This window comes from Phalacrocorax carbo, chromosome 8, assembly GCF_963921805.1.
Source record: "Phalacrocorax carbo chromosome 8, bPhaCar2.1, whole genome shotgun sequence".
NCBI lineage: Eukaryota > Metazoa > Chordata > Aves > Suliformes > Phalacrocoracidae > Phalacrocorax > Phalacrocorax carbo.
In genome coordinates, this window is record NC_087520.1 from 43,504,025 (window position 1) to 43,529,596 (window position 25,572).

Here is a 25,572-nt window from a genome sequence, read left to right on the forward strand (position 1 = left end):
AGGATGGGCAGCGGCCGGATCCAGCCTCGCCAGCTGCTCCGGGGCGCACGGACCGCCAGCGCCTAAGAGGATTAACGGGGGCGGCTCCCGACTCCCGCCCCCCCTCCCCCGGGATACAGGCCTGAAGCTGCAGGGCTGGGGAGGGGGTGTCCCCCCCTCGTGGTGTCCCACCTCTGCCCCAGGCCCGGGCAGAGGACACCCAGCATCCCTGGAGGGCATGGGGTGGGCATCCCTTCTTCCCACCGCCCCGAGGACCGGAGCCCACAGCCAGGCAGCACGGCTTAGCATGGCCCCCCCTGACCATGTGCGTCCCCCCCCACGCAGGAAAAGTGGCTCCTGTGCTGCCAGAGCCCTTTGCAATGGCCAAAACCCCCCTGCCTGGCAGGCGGGGAAACTGAGGCAGGCGGGGACTGAGTCCACGCCAGTGGCTCAGATCTGGATGGGGACACCATCTCCCCATGGGACATGATGTCCTCACGACCCCAGGACATCACGGCTGGCATCTCCCGTGAGGCTGGCTCTTCCTGGGGAGACAGGAGTTGGGGGGGAAAGGGGGTACCCCGGGAAAGGGGTGCCAGAAACGCCGCAAGGCTCAGCCCCGGCCAGGGGAAAGAGTTAATCCCATTATTGGGAGGCTCACAGATGGCGACTGCACCGATTCCCCTGCTTAGCAGATTTAACAGATAAGGAGGGAGGGAGGGAAGGGGGGCGGGGGGTTCTCCCCCCCAAACACACACAGCAGGGGCATGGGGAGGGCAAAAAACACACACACACACCCCAAAAGCCATGAGAGGCTGGGGATGCTGCCCTGCTCCCCATGTGCACCACACAGCACACCCACAATATGATTTGCTGGAAATTTGGGGCCAAATCCATTAGGAAAATCAAAAAAATTGAAAAAAAAACAATTGAAAAACACCCAGAGGGTGCAGAGCATTCAGGATGCAGCCAGTGTGCACCAAACCCTTTGCAAACATGAAGTCCACCCATCCTGCCCCGGACGGGGTTCAGGGGACTTGGGGACACCCAGGCTGCATGCTGTCCCCATGCCAAACCCACCACCCCTGCACAGCACCCACCGCCCCCTTCTCCAGGAGGTCAGGGGCCAGGTCCCGCTTTCCCCGGCTGGGGGATATTTAAGCAGCTGCTCCCAGCGCTTGGGAGGTGGCATCAACAGCCCAGACTGGAGCCTGGGATTAGGGACTGTGGGAAAAGGCTGGCAGGAGGCCAAGGACGGAGAGGCTGGAGCATCTCGGACCAAGAGCAGAGAGGACAACCGAAAAGGGATGGAGGGCCTGCTGGATGGACAGGAGCCAACGGCTTCTCATCACTGTGACACCAGTGTGTACCCCATGACACTCCACCTGAGCACCTCCACCCCTGCCACGAGTTCGGCAGGGCTCAGCGACCTTCACCTCACAGCCGTTTCCCACCACAGCCCCCCCTGGAGCCCCCGGATAACCCCAGCCGCAGCTGCCAGGTCCTGGCAGCACCCAGCCCGGCCCCAGCGGGCAGGATGAGGCCAGCAGCCTCCAAAGCAAACCTGCCCGCTCTCCTTTTAAGCTGTTGCAAAAACACTGCGCCTTTGATTCTGCGGGCGGCGGGGCGGCTCAGGGCAAACAGCGATGCCCAGCCTGGCACCCTGCAAACTAACCCCCTCCCCCAGCCACCCGCACCAGCCCCCCTCGCCCCCCCCTCAGGGGGGGACCCCAGGGATGCGTAGGGCACATGTGAGACATCCCCTTGCAGGAGGCTCTGTTACCATGCCTGAGGTTGCCACGGCAATGGGAAAGCAGGAATCTAGGTGGAAAAGGAGGGGGGATGCGATCCCGCAGGGATGCGGGAGCACAGCATGGTGCTCGGGGCCCCCCCTCCAGAGCCCCAGTGTGCAACAGGAGGCAGGTCGGGGTGCTGTGGCACCCATCCCCCCCCATCTTCTGCCCCAGGCAGGGAATAAGGACGCACCCACCTCTACATCCACGGTGGCCCCTCTGCTTGTGGCTGGGTGCCTCCATGCCACCCCCCTCCCGCTGACATCTCTCCCTCGGGGTGGGGGGAGCGCTGGCAGGTGTGGGGGTGCAGGAATGTGGGTACAGAGCAAATGCAGCCTCGGCATCCCAGGACAGCTCGTCTCAGTGGCAGTGACACCGAGGCAAACCCAGCCAGTGTCTGACTCCCGGCAAGAGGGGACAACCCCAAAGCCTTGGGGACACTCCGCATTCAGGGGCTCGGGGTACCAGGGGAAGCGGGAAAGCCTCAGTGGGCACCTTGCCCGTGTGATAGTGCAGGATGGGGCCCAGGGTAGGGCCCCAGCAGGGTCAGGGTTGCCAGAAGGGAGGGCAGGCTGCTCCCCAGCCCTGCCGTGCCTCGGTTTCCCCTGCCATTAAGGCCTTACCAACTGCAGGCAGGAACACTACAGGCCGTTTTACCAGCAGCTGCCCAGCCCCACGGCTCACCTGGCCAGCTGGGAGCAAGACGCCAGTGCTGCCTTCGAACCTGCCCATCCAGGAGCTCCAGCACAGCTCCTGGCAGACCCGGCCGAGCCACCCCACCTATTGGCACAAGGGAGAGGGACTGCAAGCACCCCTCTCCCACTCCTCGCTCCAGGCATCGGCCACCAACACCTCATGAGCCTGGCCAAAGCCCTCATAAACCCACCCTGGGGAGCCCTGACCCAGGCGGAGGCTGGTTCCTGCCTCCATCCCGCACCAGCGCAGGGCTCCCCGCACCAAAGCATCCTCCCTCTGCCCTCTGGAAGCAGCTCAGCCAAACCCCATTGCTCCCACAAACAGGCTGGGTGCCATGCCACAGGGATGCTCGGCTGTCCCTGACCTCTCGGGGGGCGGGGGGGTCCTCCATCCCCGGCTGACGGCATGGCACAGGGTCCCCCCCCTCACCACCCGCGCAGCAATTTCCATACATTAGAGATCTGACGATCCATCAGCTGGGAGCAGACAGGTTGAGGCTGGGAGCTGCCTTCCCTGTGCCAGCCCAGACAGCGCTCCCAGGGGACTAATACCGGCATGTAAATATTAGATACTTTTGCCTCCTCCGAGACCAATTACACAAATCGTGGCAGCTCCCGCAGGACTCTCCGCTTCTACTTACTGTATCATCATTAACAGCTTATTAGAGAACAGCTGCTCAAAGAGAGGGGGGGAACAGGAGGAGAGATGGCAAGGAGATGAGCACGTAGGAGGACAGGCTGGGAAGGGTGACCTCCACCCTGCCCCGGCACCCAGGGACACCCGCACCCATCCCTGCGGTTCCGCCGGCGTGCCCAGCCCTCTCTGCAATCCCGGTGGTGGGACCAGTCTGAAAACGGTGCTGGGATCCGCTGCGGGCTTCCTGAGAGGTGCCAGGAAGAGGGCAGAGGGATGGTCCCTGGGGGTGACAATCCGTGCTGCGGCTGGGGACAGGAGCGAGGTGGCTGCAGGACCTCCAGGGAAAGCAGGAGCTGGAGCAAAGCCACCGAAGCAGCCTAGCACCCCCTGAATGGGGGGCATATTGGGGCTGGAAGGTCCCCTTGTGCCTGGGAGGGCGGTTATTCCTCAGCCTTCGGGTGCCTGTCACCTGCCCAAGGGCAGCAAGTCCTCCCTGGGTGGCAGGAGTGGACAGGTCTCACATGGGGGGAGCAGGCAGGGGATGCTTGGGGGTGCCTGGAAGCTGTGGCATCAGCCCCCACCTGGGGCAATGCTGTCTGGCAGATATTCCTCCAGCCCCCCTGCTCTGGGATGGGGGGACACAAGGTTTGGGATGAGCCCCCTAGCACAGCACAGCCTCCCTGAGGGGGATGCACTCTCTAAGCCAACTACAGCATCATTAAAAGGTGCAGTTAATTGGGAGCTGGACACTCCTCGTCCTCCTCCTGGTCCCCTGCGGGTGACACTGGCCGAGCTGGGAGGGCAGGGGTGTTTTTCAGAGTGCCATGTCCTTCCACTGCTCCCGGCTTCTCCAAGGGGTGAAGCCCCACGTGCAATTAGGCAGCATCAATCACAGCCCTGACATCCACTAACGATGACATCCTCTGCAGCCACCGAGGGCTGCCGGGGTCCCCAGTAGGGTGGCAGTGGGTGCCTCTAGGGCCACTCCAGGGTGCCCTTGGGCAGGTGGCCGGGGCAGGTGGCCCCGCTGGGTGCCGTGTCCCCGGGAGGATGCCACGGCATGCTTCTGGTGCGCTCTAGCGTCAGCCAGCATTAATGCATTGCCAGCGCCGTGCAGCAGCACTGCTGGACACGGACGCATGCGGGGATGCCTGGCACGGCCACCGGACCCCCTTGGAGGGGGACACGGCCAGCGGCTGCACCCCATCCCTGCACGGGTGGCTTTGCAGGGCAGATGTCCCACGCCGGGGGGGGGGGCGGAGGGGGCACATGTCCCACACTGGGAAGGGGCAAAAGCGATGTCACCACCCTGTACGGGGGCAGATGCTTTGCAGAGTGGGACCTGCGAGGCAGGAGGGGGAGCAGGGCTCCCCGAGGCTTTCAGGGGACAGCACGCAAGCAGGGAGGTAGCAGCTTCCCATCTGATTGCTAATTATCCTCGTCATTCCATGTCAGGCACTTTATGAAGCACCGGAGTGATTTGCTCTTTCCCTGTAATTAGGCATGTCGCAATTACCATCTACTTCAAGTTCAAGCTCTGTGTCCTCACGACCTTCCCGGCCTCCACATGATGTCCCTGCTCGTCTCTCTGGGCCCCCCTCAATGTCCCCCCTGTGCCTGGCTCTCCTGCTTGCCGGAGGGGAGAGGGGTACCCCATCCTCACCCGGTGGGAAGATGGGCACCGAGCAGCCCCACAGGCCCCCCAGAAAGACCCCCAGCTAAACAGGACACCAAAAGCCCCAAGCCAAGCCTGGTGTCCCCCTCCCAGGGACAGGAGGGTGACAGTCCCCAGCACAATGCTCCTGAGCATCCCTGAGCCCAGCCGCAGCAGAATCGAGGCCAGGACCGAGCCGCAGCACATAGCTGGACGCTGCCCATGCACAACTCCAGGCCAGCTGCCACCTCGTCCCTTTAGGGTCATTTTAGACCTCACAGGACATATTTAAGCACTCCTGCCACGTCCAGGTCCCAACCTCGGTGCCTGTTCCCAGGCGGACAACAGCACAGGAACAACCATGGAGAAAAAACCCTGCACGGCTTTTTTTGGAAAAAAAAAACCTGGAAAAAAGAGGGCAGGCAAGCGGCAGCTCCCGCAGCTTCCCAGCGCTGGCTCACTCAGGGATTTCCTCTCCCTGCCTGACCCATGGCATTTGCTCTGGGAAGAACCGCGGCTCCTTTCAGAGCATCCCCCCAGCAGCCCCCAGCCCTGAGCAAAAGCACCACCGGTACAGCAGCACCAGGCACCATGTGCCAGGCTCCGCCGCTGCACCCAGCGGCACCGGAGTCACTGCAGCAGGATGCCCTCCCCCTCCCAGCAGCTAATTAATCCTTCTGCTCAGGCAGAGCTCATTAGCACTGGTGCAGCACAGGGCTGCTCTGGCTGCCCGGCACAGCCGCCCTTCCCGGCGGAGAGCAAGGTCAGCACGAGGGGCCGTCCGGCACCGGCATCGCCACCGCACTCGCCCCGGGTTCTGCCTCCCGTCCCCCCTCGATGGTCCTTCCTGCAGGATGGTGGTGTTTTTTCAAGCTTATAGTATAGGAAAAAAATAAAAGGAAAAAAAAAAGGGGGGGAGGGGGTGGAGAAAAGCCCCCCCCCCGAGCCTGAAGGCGAGGGAGAAGCGGCCAAGGAAAGCAGAGGAGTCAGCCAAGTGCCTCGCTCCGTGGCAGGCAGGGCGCGAGTGGGCCGCCCTGTAAATGTTTTGAATTTCCAAAACAGGAGGGAGAAGCCAAGAGCTGCCGAGTTCCCCCACACGCCAAGAGGGACAAAGGGCATCCCTGCGCAGCGGAGGCGTGGGCAGGCACCCAGCGCCCTGGCTCCCCCCCACCCCGGCTCACCCTCCGTCCCCCGGGATGCGCAGCACCAGGGCGATGCGGCACCGGGGCCCCCCTCCAGCTCGGCTCTAATTATAGCCAGGGAGAGGAAGCACGGTGGTGCCAGGCATGGGGCTGGTGATGGCTCCCCAGGCAGGTCCCAAACGGGGATGATGGGTGGCTGCGGGTGGGATGTGCACCCGCCGGGCAGCCCAGAGCAAAGCCCGGGGTGATTTGGCATGTGGCGAAGCCCCCAGCTCCCCATCCTGGCCAAGCTCACGCCCACTCAGGAACCTGCCCCCTTCAAGGGCCAAATCTGCTGGAAAATCCCCGAAGCCAGCGGGTCGGAAGCTCTCCTTGGTGAGGGATGTTCCGATGCTGATCCCTGCCATGTGCCAGAGGGGAATCCTAGTGCCCACCCCAGCTGCTGGCAGGGAGGCGAGGACGCTGCATGGGTGGTCTAGCCCCCCGGAGTAATCCCTTGTCCCGAGGGGTGATGCTGCACCCCAAAAAGGAGAGCCTGCCCTGTAGGAAAGAAGAAAGGACTGTGGGAGATGGCATGGCATCCATGGGAAAGTCAGCAGCACAGTCCCTATGCTGGACGGGGGGGGCTCCCTATCCTCTCCACCACAAATTATAACCTTGCAGAGATTATAATCTTATATTATAATCTTCAACAGACCCAAAACCCCATCTGCCTAATCCTGCCCCCCCGCCCAGTACAAACCCCACTGGGTTTATGGCGGGAGCAGGACTGCCTGGGTGCCAGCCCTGCTACCAGGGTGGGGGGCGGGGGGTGAGCCCCCCCAGCAACGTACCGCTGGGTTAGGAGCAAGCAGGGAGACAATATAGGGACTATGCGGCCTCCTCGCCGCCAGATGTGTGTTAATAAGGCAGCTGCCCCCTAAGCTAATAAGGTCACTTACTGGCTCCAGCAAGACGAGAAAACAAGCAGGGGCTTGGCTGCGGTACAGCCTGACTTGGCACTCACCGCGCGCCGGCTTCCTGAATTCTTGCTGCTTCCAGAGCGGCGCAACGGGGTGGAAAAAAGCAGATCTAAACTGCCCCCCACCCCCCCTCCAAAAAGCCCCCGCAGCCCACCCGCCTCCAGCATCCCCAGCACTGCCCTTCGTTCTGGGGGGCTGGCTCCTGCACCCTGCTGCAAGAAGAGTTGTGTAGCCCGGTGGGGCGAGGAAACCCCCACCCGGTTGTTTTATTCCCCGGGGAAAACCTCCCAGGAAGGCCTTGGGGGGGGGATTCCTGCAGACTTTCCCAGCACAGCAAGCAGAGCAGCGGCCCCTTCCCTCCCTCGCCTGCCCCCGATCATGGCGCCTACAACTCCCTTTGTTTTAATATTATAAAGCGAGCCAGATGCCGGCTTTAATCCCCTCAGCTGGTGAGGATTTGCAAACACATTAGGAGGCAGAGCCGCTGCGCGCCGGCCCCTCCGCCGCTGCTCCCCAGCCCCACGGCACGTCGCCGCACCCCATCTGCTGCCTCGGAAAGGGGATCCCGGGCCTTAATTGCCTTCTCATGTCCGGATTAGGAGCCAACAAGGTGTCCGACAAGGGGGTTGCGGGCATCCCCTGTCACTTGTGGTTGGGGGAGCACCAGGAGGGCCTTTTGCTTCCCTTGCAAAGCCCCCAGCATGGAGTTTGGAGGATTTGCCTGGGGTGACGTGACGCCAGGGTGATGGGCGCAGTGGGGATGAACCCCACGGGATGGTGCAGATGCACGTGGGGTACGGGAAGAGGTTGGCCAGGCAGCCCTCCTGGTGCAAGGATGATGGACAGTGGGTCTATTCCAGTGGTGTAACATCACAGCTGCTGGACCAGAGCATGAGCTGCTCTCCCGCATCCCTGGCAGACGCAGGATGTTTCAGGCAAAGCTCTGCAAGTCCTTCTTGCAGCATTAACAAGGAAGGGATATTCTTCCTGACCTCCATCGCTGCCAGCTCCTGCTCTGCAACACCCAAAGGCTGCTGCTGCATCCAATCCCCCAAGTTTCAGCACGCAAGGCTGAGATTAAACAGGTACCAGTGGCAGAAGGGAGAGGAGTCCTTCCGAAGTGTCGCACCCCGCAGGAGTGGCTCTGGGGGCAGAGCGGGAGCCAGGCATGCATTTGCCTTCCCTCCCGTCAGGGGACCGCGTCTATCCCACGCGGCTGACAGCATCCAGGCCAGCTCCCCTGCACCGCAACCCCGGCTCCCCCAGCACACATGGCCCCTCACCGCAGCCGGGAGCGGGGAAACAACCTCTACAAAGCAGCAAGAGGCGGATGCAGAGCCCCAGGAGCCATCAGGCCAGGGGTATGCGATGCCAGAGCAATGTCCCAACCCTGCAGCATCCCAACAGGGGAAATGGCTGCCAGCCAAGATGCCCCAGGCATCCCCCTCCTTGTCCAAGGGCCAGCTCGCAGCATGACCCTCACGCTTTCCCGAAGGCTGGGGGTTTCCCTCCAGGCACCCTAACCCAGGCTCGACTTTGTGTGGGGGACCAAACAGCCCCCAGCCCTGCAGGGACCAAACACCTCCCCAGACACCGCTCCCAGGGGACCTCTGCATCCTCCCCTGCCGCCAGCCCCTCGGCAGCGCAGTCGCTCCCAGCCGGCCCAGTGCTGCGTGGTGCTCCCAGGGAAGCACCACGCTCCGCTCCAGTGCCGCCCAGGAGGGATGCGCTGCACCAGGACTCCCCGAGGGAGGTTGCTGCTCCAGCTCCCCTGAGGTAACAGCTCCAGGAACACATACAAAATCTTCCTGAGCTGCCCCAGACCTCATATTTGCAGTGCAAAGGCAGCAGGGTTTTTTTTGAGGGTGTGTTTTTGGGGGTTTTCATTTGGTTTTTTGTTGGTTTTGTGTTTTTTTTTTTTAAGACCAGGATCTCCTACATACCACTTAGCAGCCAGGAGTTCAGAGGGAGCAGAGCTCAGTGCTTTAAAATGACGCCTCGTTTGCCAAGAAATAATCCCTAGGAACAAAAAAAAAAAAAAAAACCGACCAAAAACCCAGACTCAGATGATAATTAACTCCACAAAGCAGCGACCCCGAGTAGCTCAAATCTTCGCTGCAACTACCAAGCCTCTTCTCCAAGGGCTTATTTCTTGCTGTCTGCAACACAACGGCACCAGCACTCGGAGTCCTGGGGATTTTATTAACATCCCCCCCAAAACCCTACTGGCAGATTTGCCCCCCTCCAGCACACTCCATTCGCTGCCTCGGCCAGGCACTGGGGGGGCCTGGCCCCACATGAGACCCCACATCTCCGAGCAGAGTTGCAACGGGGTCACTCTCTATCCCTATATGTGTCTGCAATAGGGACATCGAGGATGCGGGGCTCCATCCCCGGCTGCCACAGGGCGAGGGGGAACAGGAGCTGGAGAGAGGGCAAAGGGATGCTGCCGCACACCCAGCACCCTTCAGCATCCCCTGGCAGGGAAGGAGCTGCCTTTCGGGGTCCCCCCTGCAGACAACTAGCAAGAGAAGGGAAGGCAGCCCAACCCTGGGGGTGCATTTCAGCCCCCCTCCATTCCCTCTCGCACCTCTGGGGCTCGGCGGAAGGGATGCTCCACCAGGAGCTGGCACGAGTGACACTGGTAGCATCATCCCCCAGCAGCATCACCCCCTGCCCCTTCCTGCCGCTCGACAGGGAGGGGAATAAAAGAGAGAAGAGCCGAGAAAAAGCAGTGTGGAGCCAGCCCTTCCCACTGCCGCTCCCCCCGGCATCCCCCTTCCCCTCCCAACCGCGAAAAGCCAATGTCTCCCCGCGCCCCTCCAGCCAGGGGATGAGAATGTGGAAGCAATTGCACTTGGCAAGGCAGCAACAGTGAGTCAAAAACAGTTGTTTGGCTTGTCAGCCACCCAGGCCCTGCAGCACTCTTGTTTTCCTTCGCCTTCCTTAACCCCTTCCAGCCCCAGCCCCTCTCCCCAGTGGGACCTGCAGCCCCCAGCCCCACCGCAGAGAGGGGTTGGGTGCCAGGGAAAAGCCTCATCCCACCGCCCAGCCTCCCTGCTCCTAGAAATGGGATGACGGGCAATTCCCCGGTGAGAAAACCCACAGCGAGAGGACGTGCCGGCTGTGCGCCGAACCTGCCGCGGTGCCGGGAGGTGCGCGGGGCTGGCGCAGGGCAAAGGGACATGCCGAGGCCACCAAGGAGCAGGACACCTGGTGCTCCTGGAGCATCCCGCTTGCTCGCCCCAGGAGATGCAGAGCTCCTTGCTGCTGCGACAGAGAGCATCTGAGACACCTCTTGGCAGGGCGAGGGGACACGGCCGCATGTGCTGGGGACCCTGTGTCTCCCTGGGGTGGCCAGACCCCCCACGCAGAGCCAGCCTGGTGGTGCAGAGCTATTTAAAGCCCTGAGTACAGCCTCCCCTGTCCCGTTTACAACACTTCAGCACATCCCAGGCTGCTTCCCACCAGCTCCTCCAGCCCTTTCCCTGCCGGCCATATGGTGGCGAGGCCAGAAACACATCCAGAACCACCACGTGCTGCATCAGGGTCTCTTCTCCATCCCCAGGTCACCCCTTGCACCCCAAGATGGGGGATGTAGGCCAAGCGCTCAATGGCCCCCCATCCAGCAGCACGTGATGCTGCTGAGACCCCATCTCCATTCAGGCCACTACCGATTCAGGGCAGGGTGGGGGGGACACCAGGACCCATCCATCCCCTCCCCACCATGGAGGGATGACCGTGGGGGGGTCAGGGCATCCCTCTGGGCACCCAGCCAGGACCCCTACCCCTCCATTCCCGCCAGCACCACACCCCAAGCCAGACCCAGAGAAGAAGGAGATGAGGAGGGAGCCCAGAGAAGGGGCTGCTCCCTCTCTCCATTGGGGGGGCCCTCCCTGCACCCCCACAACACAAGAAAGCCAGGGCAAGGGGGTGGATGGGGAAGAGTTAAACCCTCCTGAGTGAGTTGATGGGGAGGAAAAGTGGAGGGCAAGTGTGTGCTCCCGCCCCGGGAGAGACAAAGCAAAATGCTAGAGCCAAGAGATGAAGGCGAGGATGCGATAAGAGGGGGAGCCGGGGTGTGTGCGCTGGAGTGAGGGAGAGGGGAGGAGGAGGAGGAGAGGTGGGTGATGACCAAAGTCATTGAACATTTTTTGGCACGCCTACCCCCGAGTATCCTGGCCGTTGGCCCAGCTCGGAGCTGAACTTAAACAAACTCCTGTTGCAGCCATCTGCTTGATTTTAAAATAAATCAAACAATCTGTTGAGCCGTGGGTGATCAAATTTCCATCTGTGCGGACGCCTGCTCGCCTCCTCGGAGCCTCCGCTTGCCTCTACCAGCCAAACACTCCTGGCAGCATGTGGCCTCCCTAATTCCTCCAGGAAAGGGAGAAACCGGACCTCCCCCCAACACCGCGGCCCCCTCCCAGCCCTTCCCCGCCACCCTCCTAACTCAAACCAAGTGCTATTTTTACAGCCGCCCACCAAACAGAGACGTATGCCGGGTTTAAATGGGAGGGAAACAGGGCTGGGGGGGGGGGGGGGGTAGATCCCAAGAGGTCTCAAGCTTCTCCATCGCTGCCCACGCCAGGGGGGATTCCTCATCCTGTCCCCATCCATCCCACGGGTCTGAGGGAATGAAAAGGAAACGGGCAGCAGCTGCCGGCAGCAAGACCCTGCCTGCCCCGGTGCTGGAGACCGTGGCACAGAGGCCACGGACTGGCCAGAAATAGCAGCTGTGAAGCCAGCGCTGCACAGCTGTCCCCAGGACAAGGACATCGGGTGCACGTCACTTCCAGGTGCCCAGGGGTGCCCCAGTCCCAAGCCACCCTGCCCGGCCATCTCCTCCAGGAACATGCTAGCCCTCAAGCCCACCCAAAACCACCCTGTCCCGAGGGGTGCCCCCTCCTCCAGGAGCAGGAAACCCAAGAGTAGGCAGCGCCACTTGCATATTCAGGCGCTTGCCCCAAGGTCCCCAAAGTGCCAAAAGAGGGGTGGCATCACCCTCCTCCCCTGTCTCTTTGGGTGCTGCAAGACCCCAGCTCGCCCTGGGCTGCCCTGGCTGCAACCCAGCCGCCGGCTCTGCACATGGGTACCCATGAGAGAGATGGCACCCACAATATCTGTGGCCCCAAACACCTTCTGAGCAGTCGGTCCATTCTCCAAGCCAGGGTCAAACCCCTGCTGGATTCACCCAGGCTTTGCCCTCCTTCCCCCGGAGTCCTTCCTTCCGCTCCGAGCTGAGGGCGCTGGGCACGGGGCCAGTGCGGCCAGAAATAGGGCAGCGAGGCGGAGGGAACACAGCAAAGGGACAAAGAGGCAAGCAGAGAGGGAGGAAAACGTTGTGCATGAAGGAGAAGGAGATACAATAAAGGATGGAGCAGGGTTAGGGCTCGCCAGACCCCAGCAGCTCGGGTGCAGAAGGTCTGGATGCTGAGGGCAGGGGTTGCCCGTGCACAGGGAGAGGAGGAAGGAGGCGAGATGCAGCAGGACTTACTTCCTTGAGGGCTGCAAATATTGGGGCAACGCATTGCCGAGGGTCCCCATATCATGGCATTGTGGAAGCAGCAGTGAGGAAGAGGAGGTACCCAGCACCCATGCACAGCCCTGCCAAGAGCCCGAGCCAGCAGCAGGGCTGCAGGAGAAACCTCACCCATGCGGGATGCTGCCAAGCCAAGAGCCAGCCTGGCCAGCCCAGGGCCAGGCTCGCCAAGCCACTCGCTGCTGGAAATACCAGGGAGCCAGGGGGGTTGGTTTGGGACCAGGGTGGCCCCCACCCTGTTGCAGCCCTCCGTGCTTCCCAGTGCAAGCTCTTGGGAGGGAGACACGGGTGCAAAGGGGTTAAACAGCCCCACACACACTGCAAGCAGTGCCCGGGCTCTGGGGATGCAGCATCAGGCCCGAAAGCATGAGGATGGGGGAATCAGCAAAGGAAAACCAGCTGGAATAAATAAGTGATGTAGCAGCTTGGGCAACCCCATTGCATCCCCATGCCACCAGTCACCCACGCTGGGGACAGTCCCATGGGAAAAACTGCTCACAGGGGAGCAAACCGGCTGCTTGGGGGGTAGCAGAGGCAGGGGGTCCCCCAAAAGCCTCCCCTGCTTTGCAGCAGCTGCACAGAGTAAAATCCAGGCACAGCCCCAACAGGATACACAACAGGGAGCAGGTTACACAGCACAAGCAACAGAGGGAAAGGGGAAAAAAAAACACCCACCAAACCCCTTTTTGGAAGAGGAAAGGGCTGACAGGACCTGGCCGAGAAGCAGGAGAAAGCCCAGATTTCCCAGTTACTGTGCAGATGTTCTGGACTGAAAACAGAAGACGGCAGGAGCGAATTCATCTCCCCCTCCAGAGATGCCGCAGCCAGGGCATCTGGACTCTGTCTGCAGGCAGAAGCGGCGTCCCCCCAGCTCCCCGGGGGAGTCCTCCACACCGGGGACGGCCAGGGTACACTGAGCCCCCCGGGGTGCCACCCACGCCCGAGAGCCAGGGCGGCAGCCAGGGCCCCGTCCCTGCGCCGGGTTGACCTTGGCACGGTTACCTCCCGGGAAAACTGAAGGGCCTTGTCTTCACTGTGTTTTCACTTCAGGATAACTCATGCTGCCTGCTCCAAGGAGGGGGGAGAAGAGATGGAGGGAAGAAAATGCAGCTGTTTTAGCAGTGAAGACAAGGAGGGAGGGCAGGAGACATACATACATATCTATATATTTATTTCTGGCCAGGGTAATAACTGAAATCACTAGCACTTGATCATCACTCGATGAAAAGCTTCACGGCCGACTGAAGTCAGCCCGCTTCCAGAAACATGCTGCAGGCAGATGGGAGGCGACGGTGGCAATTTGCTCCTCGCCCAACACCCCGCACGCGGCCCCCGAGACGCCTTGCACAGCTGTCTGCCTGTCCGTCCGTCCCTCCCTCCCTGGGTCTGTCCACCCTGCCGTGGCTGCAAACTGCTGAGCGAGAGGCTGACGCCTCGGCTGTCGCCAAAACATTCCCAGCTCCAAGGTCCCTTCCAGCGACCACAGTGTCCTTGTGTCTGGCTCTCCAGGGACCGACACGGCTGCTGGTGACCCTCTGGAGCCATCAGCTGATAAGCTCCCCCCTTCAGCGGGGGGGAAGGCCAGGGAGGGACGATCAAAACCATTTTGGAGAGTCAGTGGTGGAAACCACCCTGCACGGGGTTGCAACAGAGCCCGGGCTGTGCCTTGGGGTGCAGTGGGTCCTGCAGGGAAAGGCACTTAGCCCCAGCTGGGGCTTGAAAGAACAAAATGCCCTCACGATGGAAGTCGCCAGCCCCAAAAGCAGCAGGAGATGGGGACGCATCGGGTGCCAGCATGCCAGGACACAGCCTCAAGTGGGGTCACAGAGGGGCAGGCAGCCCTGGAGGCAGCCTAAGCTCTGTGCTAAGTCAGCCCCGGCATCCTCCCTGGCTGGAAAACACCACCGCGCTCCTGCCCTCCAGCCCCAGCAGGCAGCCCCCCATCCCTGCAGCAAAAAGGGGATGCTCCTGGCTGCAGGGAGCACCACCCATCTCCCCATATGACCCTCCTTTGCATCCAAGCTGGGTCTCAGCCTTGTTTTAGCTCTAAACTAGAAGCCAAAAGATCACCAGGAAGAGCTGGGAGAGAGTATGGGGTGCACACCAGCCCCTGCAAGCCCTCCTGCCCCACTCCACATCCCTCAGGGGGGGTGCCAGGACCCTCCCCATGCACCCCTGGTTGAAATACCCCTGCCAGCCATGACAGCACCTGCCTCTCCCCAGGTACTGGGACGGGCGATGCCAGAACCCAGCGGGAAGAGGCAGCAGCGGGCCAGACAGTTGAGTTTGTGTGCAAGGGCTTGAATAAGCCCTGGTAAATCCTGCAGTGGGTCCCCGATGCAACTGGGAATGGCCCATCCAGCACTGGTGCCTGTATATAGGCACCGAAACAGAGAGTCTTGTCAGTTCTCCGGCTGGAGGGAGCTCCCACACCTGCGGCAAGGCAGCCCCGTTGCGCCTGTGCCGCCGGCCGGCGTGCGATGGGAGGCAGCCCGGGGCAGCCGCCGCGCTCGCTCTGCCCCGGTGCAGGTCACAGCACGCTCGGCACAGGCACCTCGCCGCGGGCCAGCAGGTTAGAGGAGGAAAGCCGGGGCAGCTGCTGCTCCGAGCACGCCAGCTCCACGGGTAAACAGATGACTTCAGTCTCCCGAGAGCTACTAAAGCCCGGCAGCACTTGCACTAACGTGGAAGGAGGGGAGGAAAATAAGGAAAATAAAGAAGCAGCATCATATTCATGCCAGGCTGCAAAGTGCACCCAGGTAATGTCCTTCTCCGCCCAGCCCAGCCAAAACTCCCTCCCAGAGCTGTCGCCTTCCTCCCGACTCAGCTTCTCAAGATGCGGGGGGAGAAAAACATCATGCCAAGGCCAGGCCAGCTGCACGAGGCTGTTTATCCAGCCATGCCGCAGCAAGGCTCGCATGTGCTGGAGTGGCTGGAGAGGGGGGAGAGGCTGGCGGGGCCACCGGCACCACACCAGAGCAGCTGCTCACCCAGCACTGGGAGCAAACTGGCTGGCACCAGGGCTCCGGCATCCTCTCCACAGCACAGGGAGGGAAACCATGCTCTGATGGCCGGGAGCAATGCTTTTTGCAAACAGGGGTACAAGTAAGAAGCAGCACCACATCCCTGAAAGCTGGGCTAGCACCTGCCAACGTGCAGCATCGGCTCTGCAAGGAGCCAAGGCACGCTCGAGGTGCTGCTGCTGCCCGCCTTGGCGGCGGGGTACCCGGAGCTGTCAGAGCCCTGGGCCGGGGCCCGGGAGGATTGTGCCGCTGGAAGGGCTCCCATCACCAGCTGCTCACGTCGGGGGAAAGCCCAGCGTGGCTGGGAACCTGCCACCACCAGCCAAGCTCTGGTGGCTCCTTCTCAAGCTCCCACCCTGCTCCCCACGCAACAGGGTGCTCCTGCCCCACCATCCTCCTGGATTTACCCCTGCAAAGTCCCTCCCAAGCCGCCAAACTCGCAGTCCCCAAGAAGGGCAGCGTCCCCCCCAACAGAGGGACATTTCCATACCACCCCTTCAAGCCCAGGATGCCAGCGTGCAGCACAGGCCTTTTGCTGCAGGGAGGAAGAACAACATCTGGCCAGATGCTGCCCAGCAGCACAGGAGCTGTTTGGACAACAGCCCTTTCTGGGGAGCCAGGGAGCACCCTTCTCTGAGCAGTGCATGCCGGCAGGGAGCAAACAGATCCCCCCCCACCCAAAACCAGCACGGGGACAGACCCAGGGCACAGTGGACACCCATCGCAGCCAACAAGGCTCCCAGCAAACCAGCTGTGCTCTGTGCCCAGGCAGTCCCAAAACCTCCCAGGTCCCCAAAACCTGCTCAGGAGATTAAGACATCTCCTCGGCCCCGGCTCAGCACCCAAGGACGATGACAGCGGGGGTGTTGGCACAGGACCTAGCTTGAGCACCGAGGGGCAGAGGTCAGTGAAAAGCCAGCTCCTGCCATCACTGGCACGGTTGCAAAATCAGGCACCCACACTGCTACTGCGGGGAGGTTCCTCCTCGCTGGGAAGCGTCCGACGAGCATCCTGGGCTGCCCTCTGTGACCGTGCTTCCCGGACAGCTGAGAAAGGCCAAGTATCTGGACAAAACATCTGTCTGTCCGCAACAGCCAGAGCCGTCCGTCCCTCTACCCCACCTCCCGACTTGGCCGTAGCTTCGTACGAGGCGCCGACAGGGAGGCTGCTGCAAGATGCTCCAGTGGTTGCGAAAGCATTTTCACTGCAGGGGTCCTGAGCGGAGCCAGTTCCTCTCCCCAGGGAGGCTGTGGGGGATATTTCGGGGGGTAGGGGGTGCAGGCAGGGTTTCCTGGGCAGCACACATTTCAGGCCAGTGTTTTTGGCAGGTGCCTGCAGAAGAGAGGCAGCACTTGGGCTGCCTGTCCTCCGCTGCTGCTTTTGGGAAAGGCAGAGAAAAGGCAAGAGGCGGGGGGTGGGTAAAAAATAAATATATAGCAGCCAGCTGGTGAGCTGTGGAGTCAGCACAAGGTCTGGAGGACACGGCGGCTGGCAGCGGCGCGGGAGCCCTGGTATTTTGGACAGCTGGTACAGCAAGGTCAGCCTGGCCAAAGCAAAAGGCCCCTTTGCTGTTCCCCCCTCCGCCACAGTTGAAGGACATGCACCCCTGGCCGGAGACCCCGGGGGGAAGAGCCACCAGCCCATGGGGTGACTTTTAAACAACCTAAGTGGCAGATGAGGATGAGGAGGGATGGAGGGGTGCAGGTTTCCAGCCTGGCTGGGTACATACCAAACCCACCCTGACCTCATCGGCAGGAAAAAGTAAGCGGCACATTTTTCTCGTGTTGTTTCTTTGTTTGCCATCTGGGAACACGATCCTACGGGATGCCGTGCCCCAAGACATGAAGTCATATCATGATTATATTGCCACCTCCGTGCCGGGATTGAGATCTCATCCGAAAAATGCCAGACCCAGTCGGTGTTAGCCGCAGCAGGCGCTGCGGAGGAAGCTGCTTTACTGAAAGGCAATGTAAGCCTCGCTAAAAACATCTTTACATAGACATATGCTGCAAACAAACCAGGTTTATCCCAATGAAGTTGGCTTAAAATACCCTGGCCTGATTTTGCTCTACATCTGCTAGAATTAGCGATGGCAAAAATTGGCACAAGCACAGATATTACCACCAAAGCCTACCCGAGCTGGAAGCTGAAAACTTGAGATGAGTGAGACAGACACTGCTCCTCCCTCATGTCTAAGGGACAAGCAGAAGCCTGATGCAGCTCATGCCACCCCTCCGGAGCCCACACATGAAGCCTGGGCTTGGGATGCATGGAGGAGCCATCAGCTTGGCAGAGAAAGTGCAACCACCCAAAACACTGCCAGTCGCCAGAAGGTTTTCTGTTTTCTTCAAAATTAATAAAAGATGCAAACAAGACAGAGGTCCTGCCTGTCCAGCCATGACCTGGGACCCTTCCTGCACAGGCTTCTTATGTCTCATGCTGCGATACACCCAAATATCCATACCCATACCAGGAATATGGCCCGGTGCAATGCAGGAAGAGGGTCAGGCACCACCCTCCACCTCCTGGGTTTGCTTTTGTGGCATCCCGGAGTTTCTGCGGCTGCTCAGCATCAGTGGGACAAGGTTTAGTCAAGAGCACAAGAACTCTTTGATGTTTGCCCAAAACCTTTTTCAAAAGGCAAAGAGAAAATGCCCAACAACAGCTGTAAGCTCAACGCAGCGTTTTGGAAATGCAGCGTGACCTTTGGAGCTTGTAACCTGAAAAAAAGGGGCCAAATCCCCAGCTGAGCTAACACCGCCACTGCCAAGCAATAAATGCAGCGGACTCGGTCCCATGAGTCTGACTGCGCCCCGCCAGACACAGCCCCGTGCAGTGAGACCCAAGGGACCCCCACAAAGCAGGAACGGGACATGGAAAACACTGGGCGATGCTCAGGAACCAGCCTGAGGACAGGGCTGGAGACACGGCAGCAAGTGCTCAGCCCTCCCAAGGAGCGGGATGGCACCAGCTGCAAATTCTACACGGTGCCGTGGGGCACCCAAAGGAAACTTGAACAGCTTTGCTCGAGTTACGGAGGGATTTGAGAGCTTCCCAGAAATCTGAATGTATCTGCAGAAAGTTGCATGCCGGGGTGGGTGGGGCGGAAAAAACCAAAACCAACAGAGCTCACTTTTACAGGGACATAACTGCAGCGAGAGCAGTGGCAGGCGAAGATGGGAAAAGTCGGAAAGGCAGGGGACGCTCTTCCCAGTGCTGGCAGAGAGAAAGGATCGGAGCAAGCACAGAAAACCCCAGCTAGGTCAAGCACAAGCAGCCCTTGACCTGGGACTGCCAGCAACGCGGCGCTTTGCCTCTTTAGAGAGGGCAGGAGGGCTCAAGGGGTGGCCCCAGAGGCCCCTTCAGCAGGCACGGCCGGCCGGCGACGCGGGTCAGCATCGCCTCTGGACACAGGCCAAGCTTGGGCGTTTTATGGTTTATTCAAAGCAATCAGCCTCAACACCTGCTCCGCTCGCAGCAGCCGCCTGTCCCGCAGTGCCCCAGGGAGCCAGCTCCTCCCGGCCGGCAGCAGGGGCTCAACGCTGGGATGCAGCGGGTTTCACCAGATCAAGAGGACAAGACATCATACCTGGTGGCAGCAGCCACCCCAAACTCAGGAGCCCTGCACTGACGGGTGCTTAGATCGGCACAGGTCCCCTTTGCAAGCAACACAGCTGGAAAGAAAACACACATGGTGCACACCTGCATGCCTTGGAGGGGACCAAGGGGGACAAGCCAAAGGACAGCCATGCCAGGGTACCCTTACCAAAGCTCAGCAGTGCCATTTTTTCTTGGTGGGAGAACACAAACCCCACACAAGCCAACAACAGTGGCGTTTCTGCAGCAGCCCCTCTGCCTACAGAGCTCACCTCCAGGAGACCCTCCTGCAGCAGGCAGGACCACAGGCAGCACCACACCCCCACAGAGCATCACCTACCCCACCACTCCCCAAACGAAACCAGCAGCAGAGGCACCACCCCACCCAAAATACGGGAGCTTCCACCCTCCTGATGAGCCTCAGATGTGGGATTCCCTCATTAGCACCTCCAAGCTGTTATAGAGAGGGCATAAGCCCCTCCTGCTGTTGTTGCCCTGCTAAGAGAGGGGGATGTGGGGGTGTCTGGTGGAATTTTGTGCATTTACCTGGTGCCTCAAACTTTGAGCCATCTGGGTCAAACACCTGCAGGCAGGACAGCAACAAATCACCAGCCCTACATGCGGGGTGGGGGGGGGGGAGGGTGTGTGTCAATCCTGGGTGTGTGGAAAAGCACGTACATTCAAAAAATGAAGTTGCAGAGCTGCAAGGAGGAATGGGGAGATGGTTTTAACCCCTCGGGCTTACTCCCTCCTGCCTGGTCCCATTTGAACAGGGACCTGGGTGTCACACAAGGGTGAAAGGCTCATCCGGGGTGACTTCCAGCAGGCAGCGCGGCTCAATGAGGGTACAGTTAAATTAGCCGAGCACCCTACCCAAGGATTAAGCCATGTTTTAAATAACCTTGACGTCTTTGAGATCCCAGCCTGATGGGAAGTGTGTGGAGATGGGGAGGAAAAAGGCAAGAGGACCTTCTGGCCAGGCAGAGTCACCACCAGGACATGGCAGAGCCCAGCAAAGCACAATGCTCCCTAGGCCGGCCGTGGTCTCCCCAGACAGCTCCCCGGTGCAAGAGCTCTGCCTTGCCTCTGCCACCCTGCCCGTTGTAGCAGCTTAATTTGCTCATTAGCAAACCCGGGAACAAGAGGGAGGAACTGAATAGCATCCCTTCCCCGGGACACCCTCCACGTCCTCCTCCTCCCCCTCTGCCTTTCATAGCCCCACACAAAAGCTTTTCAGAGCTGTTCGGGTGAGAGACAGGGCTGCAGGCAAGAGCCCAAGTGGGAGTTTGGGGCTGGGGCCAGCGGGGATGAGGACTGCCGTGCCTGAGAAATGCCAGGCTCTGGGGGGCACTAACAAACCCTGCAGGAAGCACCCCCGAGCACCCAACACTGGCATCCGAGCTGGGATAGAATTGCTGTCTATAACGTCCCATTGGCATGGCCAGGGGACACTAACAGGGCAGAGGTATGAAACACTGGCTGTGGGCTCGCGGATGCCACCCTCCTCACCAGCTGCACCCATCCGGGCTCTGCTGGAGCATCACCACAGCATCAACCCCTGCGTTAGCACCGGAGGATGCTCGCCTGCCTCTCGATTCCTCTGCGGACACCAGTCGCTAAGGGCTCCAGCACCTTGCAAATGCCAACAGACCAAGGGGACAGACAGACGGACAGCATAGCTGTGACCACATGGGCACCGCAACCCATGCAGCCCCGCACCAGGTCCAACACCCAGTAAGTCTCCACCGCCTCAGACCCCTCCGCACGCAGCAAGTTGTGTTGGCTGGAAGCAGGCTCCCGTGTAGGCGAGCCTGAAAATAAATCATCTGCATCCACGAATGACCTGCAACGATGTCGGGACCATCCGGCTCGGCCCGACAGAGCCTGGGGGAAACCGCCCAAAAGCAATGGCTTCCAGAGGATTCCCATCACCGGTGCCAACCCAACCTCCCGTGCCATCCTGGCACTCTCCGCACCGGCGCTGCGCACCGACCCTCCGGTGCGTGCAGCTCCCGCCTGGTGGCTTTCCAAGCAGCGTCGTGTCCCCCCCACCCAGCTCAGGAGCCGGCACGGCTGAATGGAAAATTATATTTGTAACCAGCCAAGGGAGAGCAAACGGAGAGAAAAGGAGCGCTGTCTTGGAAGGGCTGGTTTACATTTCTAAAGAAAATGCCAGCGCTTCGGAGAGCCGCAGGGTTCTGGCTACAAACGGAGCCAAAAGGCTTTGAAAATGAACTCGGGGATTTAGGGTGCCGGCATTTTACAGAGCCCAGCCTGGGGCCTGGTTTGCAGATACAGAGCGGCGGCTCTCCAGCACGCTCCCTGCAAGCTGGAAATTGGGGGGTAAAAGCAGTTATTTCCCCATCCCATGAGAAAAGCGAGCTTGTGACGACTAAACCTTGGCTCTGCCGTGCTGCTTTCTAGGTGATGCCCCTGAAGCACCCTGCGTAACCCCGGCAGGAGGTGCAGAAAAGAGCAACCCGGGAAACTGGCAGCACCTGGGCGATGACACCCACGACACCCTTCGGGGCTGCAGGGCTCCATCGCAGCGGCCTGGGGGGCGCAGGGGGCTGGAGGCGGGGGACGACGCTGCCCGGGGGACCCTTGCCACAGGATAACCAGAGCAGCGCAGGTGGGGGGCACCCAGCCCCGAGCCTACACATCAGCCCCCTGGCTGTGGGAAGGGCTGGGGTTTCTCCAAGGGGAAATCATTTGATTAAAGCACCTTATAAAACCAGAGATAACTTGGGAAGTTTCCCATGGCAGCAGAGGCCACGCGCTCCTTCGAGCTTCCCGAGGATGCTGCTGCGGTGGGCAGGCCAGGCAGCCCTCCCTCCCCTTTGGCACCTCTGATCACCCTTGACGGCGAGCGGTACGGGATCAGGATTTCCTCCGTGCTGGCCCCCACCTCCCTCACGCAGGGCTGCGAGCCAGCAGGCACCAATAACACAGATACACGCTTCTGCAACGGGACAGGTCTTGGCTCTCCCCACCTCTTGGAAGGATTTTCATCCTTTCCTTTGCGGCTTGACAGCTCCAAAAGTTCATTGCTAAAGGCACCCCATCCATTAATGTTCACCCCCAGGGACCAGACCCAAAAGGAGAGCATCCATCTATGTCACCGCTCCTCCTCCTCCTTGACGCCAGAAGTGGGAAACGCCAGGAGGGGAGGGGTGGGGTCCAGGCCAAACGCCTTACCTTGGGGAGGAGAGCCGGGGGTGCTGCCGCCAGCAGCTCCGGCGGGGTCATGCTCTTGCCAGCCAGGACCACGGCACCGCACTCGGCACAGGCGCCGATGGTCAGCTGCTTCCCGTCATCCACCAGCAAGCTGTTGGCCACGCGGAGGGTGTAGAGGAAGACGGGGAGCCTGGCCACTTGAACCGCTTTTAATCCAAGGCATCGCTTCTTCTCCTGCCGGCAGAAGAAGCAGACGAAGGTCTCCACTTTGTATTGCCGGGACCAGGCGCTGCTAGGGTGGTGGGAGTTCCTGCCCTCATGCTGCAGCCACTGTCCCAGCAGGTCATGGTAGCAGAGGACACAGGTGGCCACCAGCCCAGTCGAGTCGGCCGGTCTGGCCCGCGGGGCAGGCGGGTAGACCGTCAGGAAGGGGAAAAAAGGTTCCTTCTCCCCAAATCGTCCCGGCGGGTTGACATTAAGCTGGAACTCTTTGCCGGCTCCCAGCTCGGCCCCACAGATGTAGCAGACGGAGGTGGGACCGGGCTTGACAGCAGGGTGGCCGGCCAGGCCGCCGGGGTCACCGGCAGAGAAGACCTGGTGGTACCTCCCCAGGAAGCTCTGCACCGAGGTGATGAGCTCCTCGTTGTGGCAGGCCCTGTACATGGCCCACAGGTCCTGCAAGACCCCGAAGCACTTGCGGCAGCTGCTCACCTCCCAGTGCTTGTTCAGCCCCTTGGCGCTGGGCGGGCAAGGCAGGAGGCTGAGGAAGGGGAAATGCATGGTGCTCTTCGCGTTGCCGTTGGTGATCTTGGCCGCCACCGGCCTCGCCTCCTTGCCGCACTCCTCCCCACAGAGGTAGCAAGCCTCGGGTGCCGGCGGGGCGCCCGCTCCATCCTCCTTCATCCCTCGCCGGCCCTTGGCGGGCATGGCACCGGCGTTGAGGGGCACCACGTAGAGCCGCTGCAGCACGGGCACGTTGGCCAGCTCGAAGCTTTGCCACTGCTGCATGAGGGAGGCGAAGCAGCAGGGACACACCAGGGTGCTGCCGGTGGGCGAGAGGGGCTGGGCACCCGGCGGGGGGCTGTGCAGCCAGAGGAAGGGGAAGAAGGGTGCCGGTGAGGTCTTCTCCTGCTTCTGCACGTGGACGCGGTGTTGGGTGGTGGGTGACAAGGGGCTGCCGCAGATGTAGCAAGCGGTGCCCGATGCCCAAGCGGGCCGCTCGCTGCCTTCCTCCTCCTCCTCCTCCTCCTCGCTGGTGATGTTGATCTCGCTGTCCTCCGAGGAGCAGCAGGGCGGCCCCCTCTTGCCCCCCGCCGCCACCGGGGGGGTCCGCGCCGCGCCCCCCGCCCCTTCGGGCTCCGAAAGGGGTTCGGCGTCGGAGAGCTCGGAGAGGTCAGAACCGGCTGCCGGCCCTTCTTCCTCCTCCTCCTCCTCCTCCTCCTCCACCTCCTCCTCCTCCTCCTCCTCCTCCTCCTCCTCGTGGCCGGCGGGGCGGCGGGGCGGCGCGGCGGGGTCCCAGCCCGTGGCCCCCCTGCGCAGCCCGGTTCCCCCCGCCGCCGCCGCCGCCGCCGCCGCCGCCGCCGCCGCCGCCTCGCACTGATGGGGCCGTTTGAGCCAGTACATGCGCTTCTCCACCGGCGTGCGGCTGCGCTCGAAGGAGTCCCACTGCTCGCCCAGGAAGCAGCGGCAGACGGCGCAGACCAGGGCGCAGCCCTCCGCCGAGACGGCGCGGGCGCCGGGCGCCGGTTCCTGGTGCTGGAGGAAAGGGAAGAAGGGTCGGTGGTCGCGGGGGGGTCGCACTTGAAGCTTTAGCTCTTTACCGCGACTGATGCCGCCGCCGCAAATAAAACAGCAAAGCGGAGGGGCCGGGGGTTGCGGAGCCCCGGGACCACCCGCCACCGCCGGTTCGCCGGCCGCCAGCGCGGCCATCAGCCGCTGTTTGCGGGAGAGGAGCGGCGCCGCCGCCGCCGCCGCCGCCGCCCCCGGCCCCGCCGAGCTCATCGCCGCCCCCGGCTCATCCCGCGGCTCCGCCGGACACGCAGGCTCGGGGGGCGGGTTTGCAAAGCGCTTCCCCCCCCTTCTCCCCCCCCCCCGCCGCTGCCGCCCGCCTCCTCCCGCCGCCGAGAAGGCAAGGAGAGAAGGAAAAAAAAAAAAAAAAAAAACCACAACAAACCCCAAACCCAACCAAAAATATCCCCAAAGAATAATTTTTTAAAAAAAAAAAAGAATAATAAAAAGTTCGGTGCGAAAGTTTGGGTCCCGCTGGCGGCGCGGAGGAAGGGCGGCTGCCCGCCGCCTCCCGGCCCCGGCGCCCCCGGCCCGGCTCCTCCCCGGCCCCCCCGCCGCGACCTGCCTGCGAGGGGGGAGCCGGGGGGAGGAACGAGTCCCTGCCGCCCCCCCCCCCCCCCCACCCGGCCGCCCGCCCGCCGCCAGCCCGGCTGGGAACGGCGGCAGCCGCGGCGGGGGGGGGTGCGACGGGACCCCACGCGGGGGTGGGGGTGGGGGGGGGAAGGGATTTACAAACCCACCCCGGGAGGGTGGTTTAGAACCGGCCCCACGCGGGGATTCGCACCCCAACCCCCCCAAAGGGCCTCCACGCGTTGTTCCCTCCCCCTCCATCACCGCTCTTCCACCCGCGGCCCCCTCCCCACGCCACGGCGTGCCCTTTGTGCGGCTCCCCCTCCCCAAAGCAGCATGGAAAAGCCACCACCGTGTCCGTGTAAACGCCGGCGGGACAGATCCCACGGCGCTTCCCCGAAAGCACCGGCCACGTCCCTGCCCTTCACAGCGTTGCCCACCAGCCCTTAACTCAGTGTCCCGACCCACGATCAGCCCCTGTAATTTATTTCACATTTTAAAAGTCCTGCTGCTGTTCCAGTTCAATACCAGATTCTATTTCCCGCTCGGTCCTAAAATGCTGCATCGTTTTGCCACTCACTGGTAAATAGCTGATGTGTTCCCAGCCGGAGTTGGCCGCGTTTCAGCGACGCATGCAATAATCCCGGTATATCCTTACCTGCCTTGCAGCCTGCGATAAGATTTAATGCTTGTAAAGCACTTTGCTGTCCTTGGACAATAGGCACCGCGGAAGTGCAAACTGTACCGAGGTCCAGCCACAATTAAACCTGACTTATTAACCGCCCGAGCATCTAGTCAGCATGCCCACCAGCGCAGCACAGCTCTCCCGATTAAAAAAATATATATTAGTAGCTGTAGGGATATTTTTCAAGTGGTCATTTTAGGAGGAAGCCTGCGCCCGGCAGTACTGGTGAGTTTGAGTTCGTCACAAGCCACTGCAACATCCTCGGTCCTGTCCTTGCAAAGCCTGAGCCTGCCCAGCTGAAGGAGGGTGCTGCACAGGTTCAAAGCCA

The 25,572-nt window shown here is 61.4% G+C and overlaps 1 protein-coding gene across 2 annotated transcripts in view; it reads right to left on the reverse strand.

Annotated features, from left to right (window-relative positions):
- Nucleotides 1-24,258, reverse strand: part of GSE1 (Gse1 coiled-coil protein) — a 105,237-nt gene extending 80,979 nt beyond the window's left edge. Inside the window, exon 1 of one of the 2 annotated variants that reach the window (XM_064459704.1) lies at nucleotides 22,223-24,258. In XM_064459704.1, the coding sequence (XP_064315774.1) occupies nucleotides 22,223-24,202 (1,980 nt within the window). In that variant the 5' untranslated portion in view covers nucleotides 24,203-24,258. The remainder of the gene's footprint in view (nucleotides 1-22,222) is intronic. The other variant, XM_064459705.1, reaches the window with a different exon arrangement.
- Nucleotides 24,259-25,572: the final 1,314 nt, after the last annotated feature.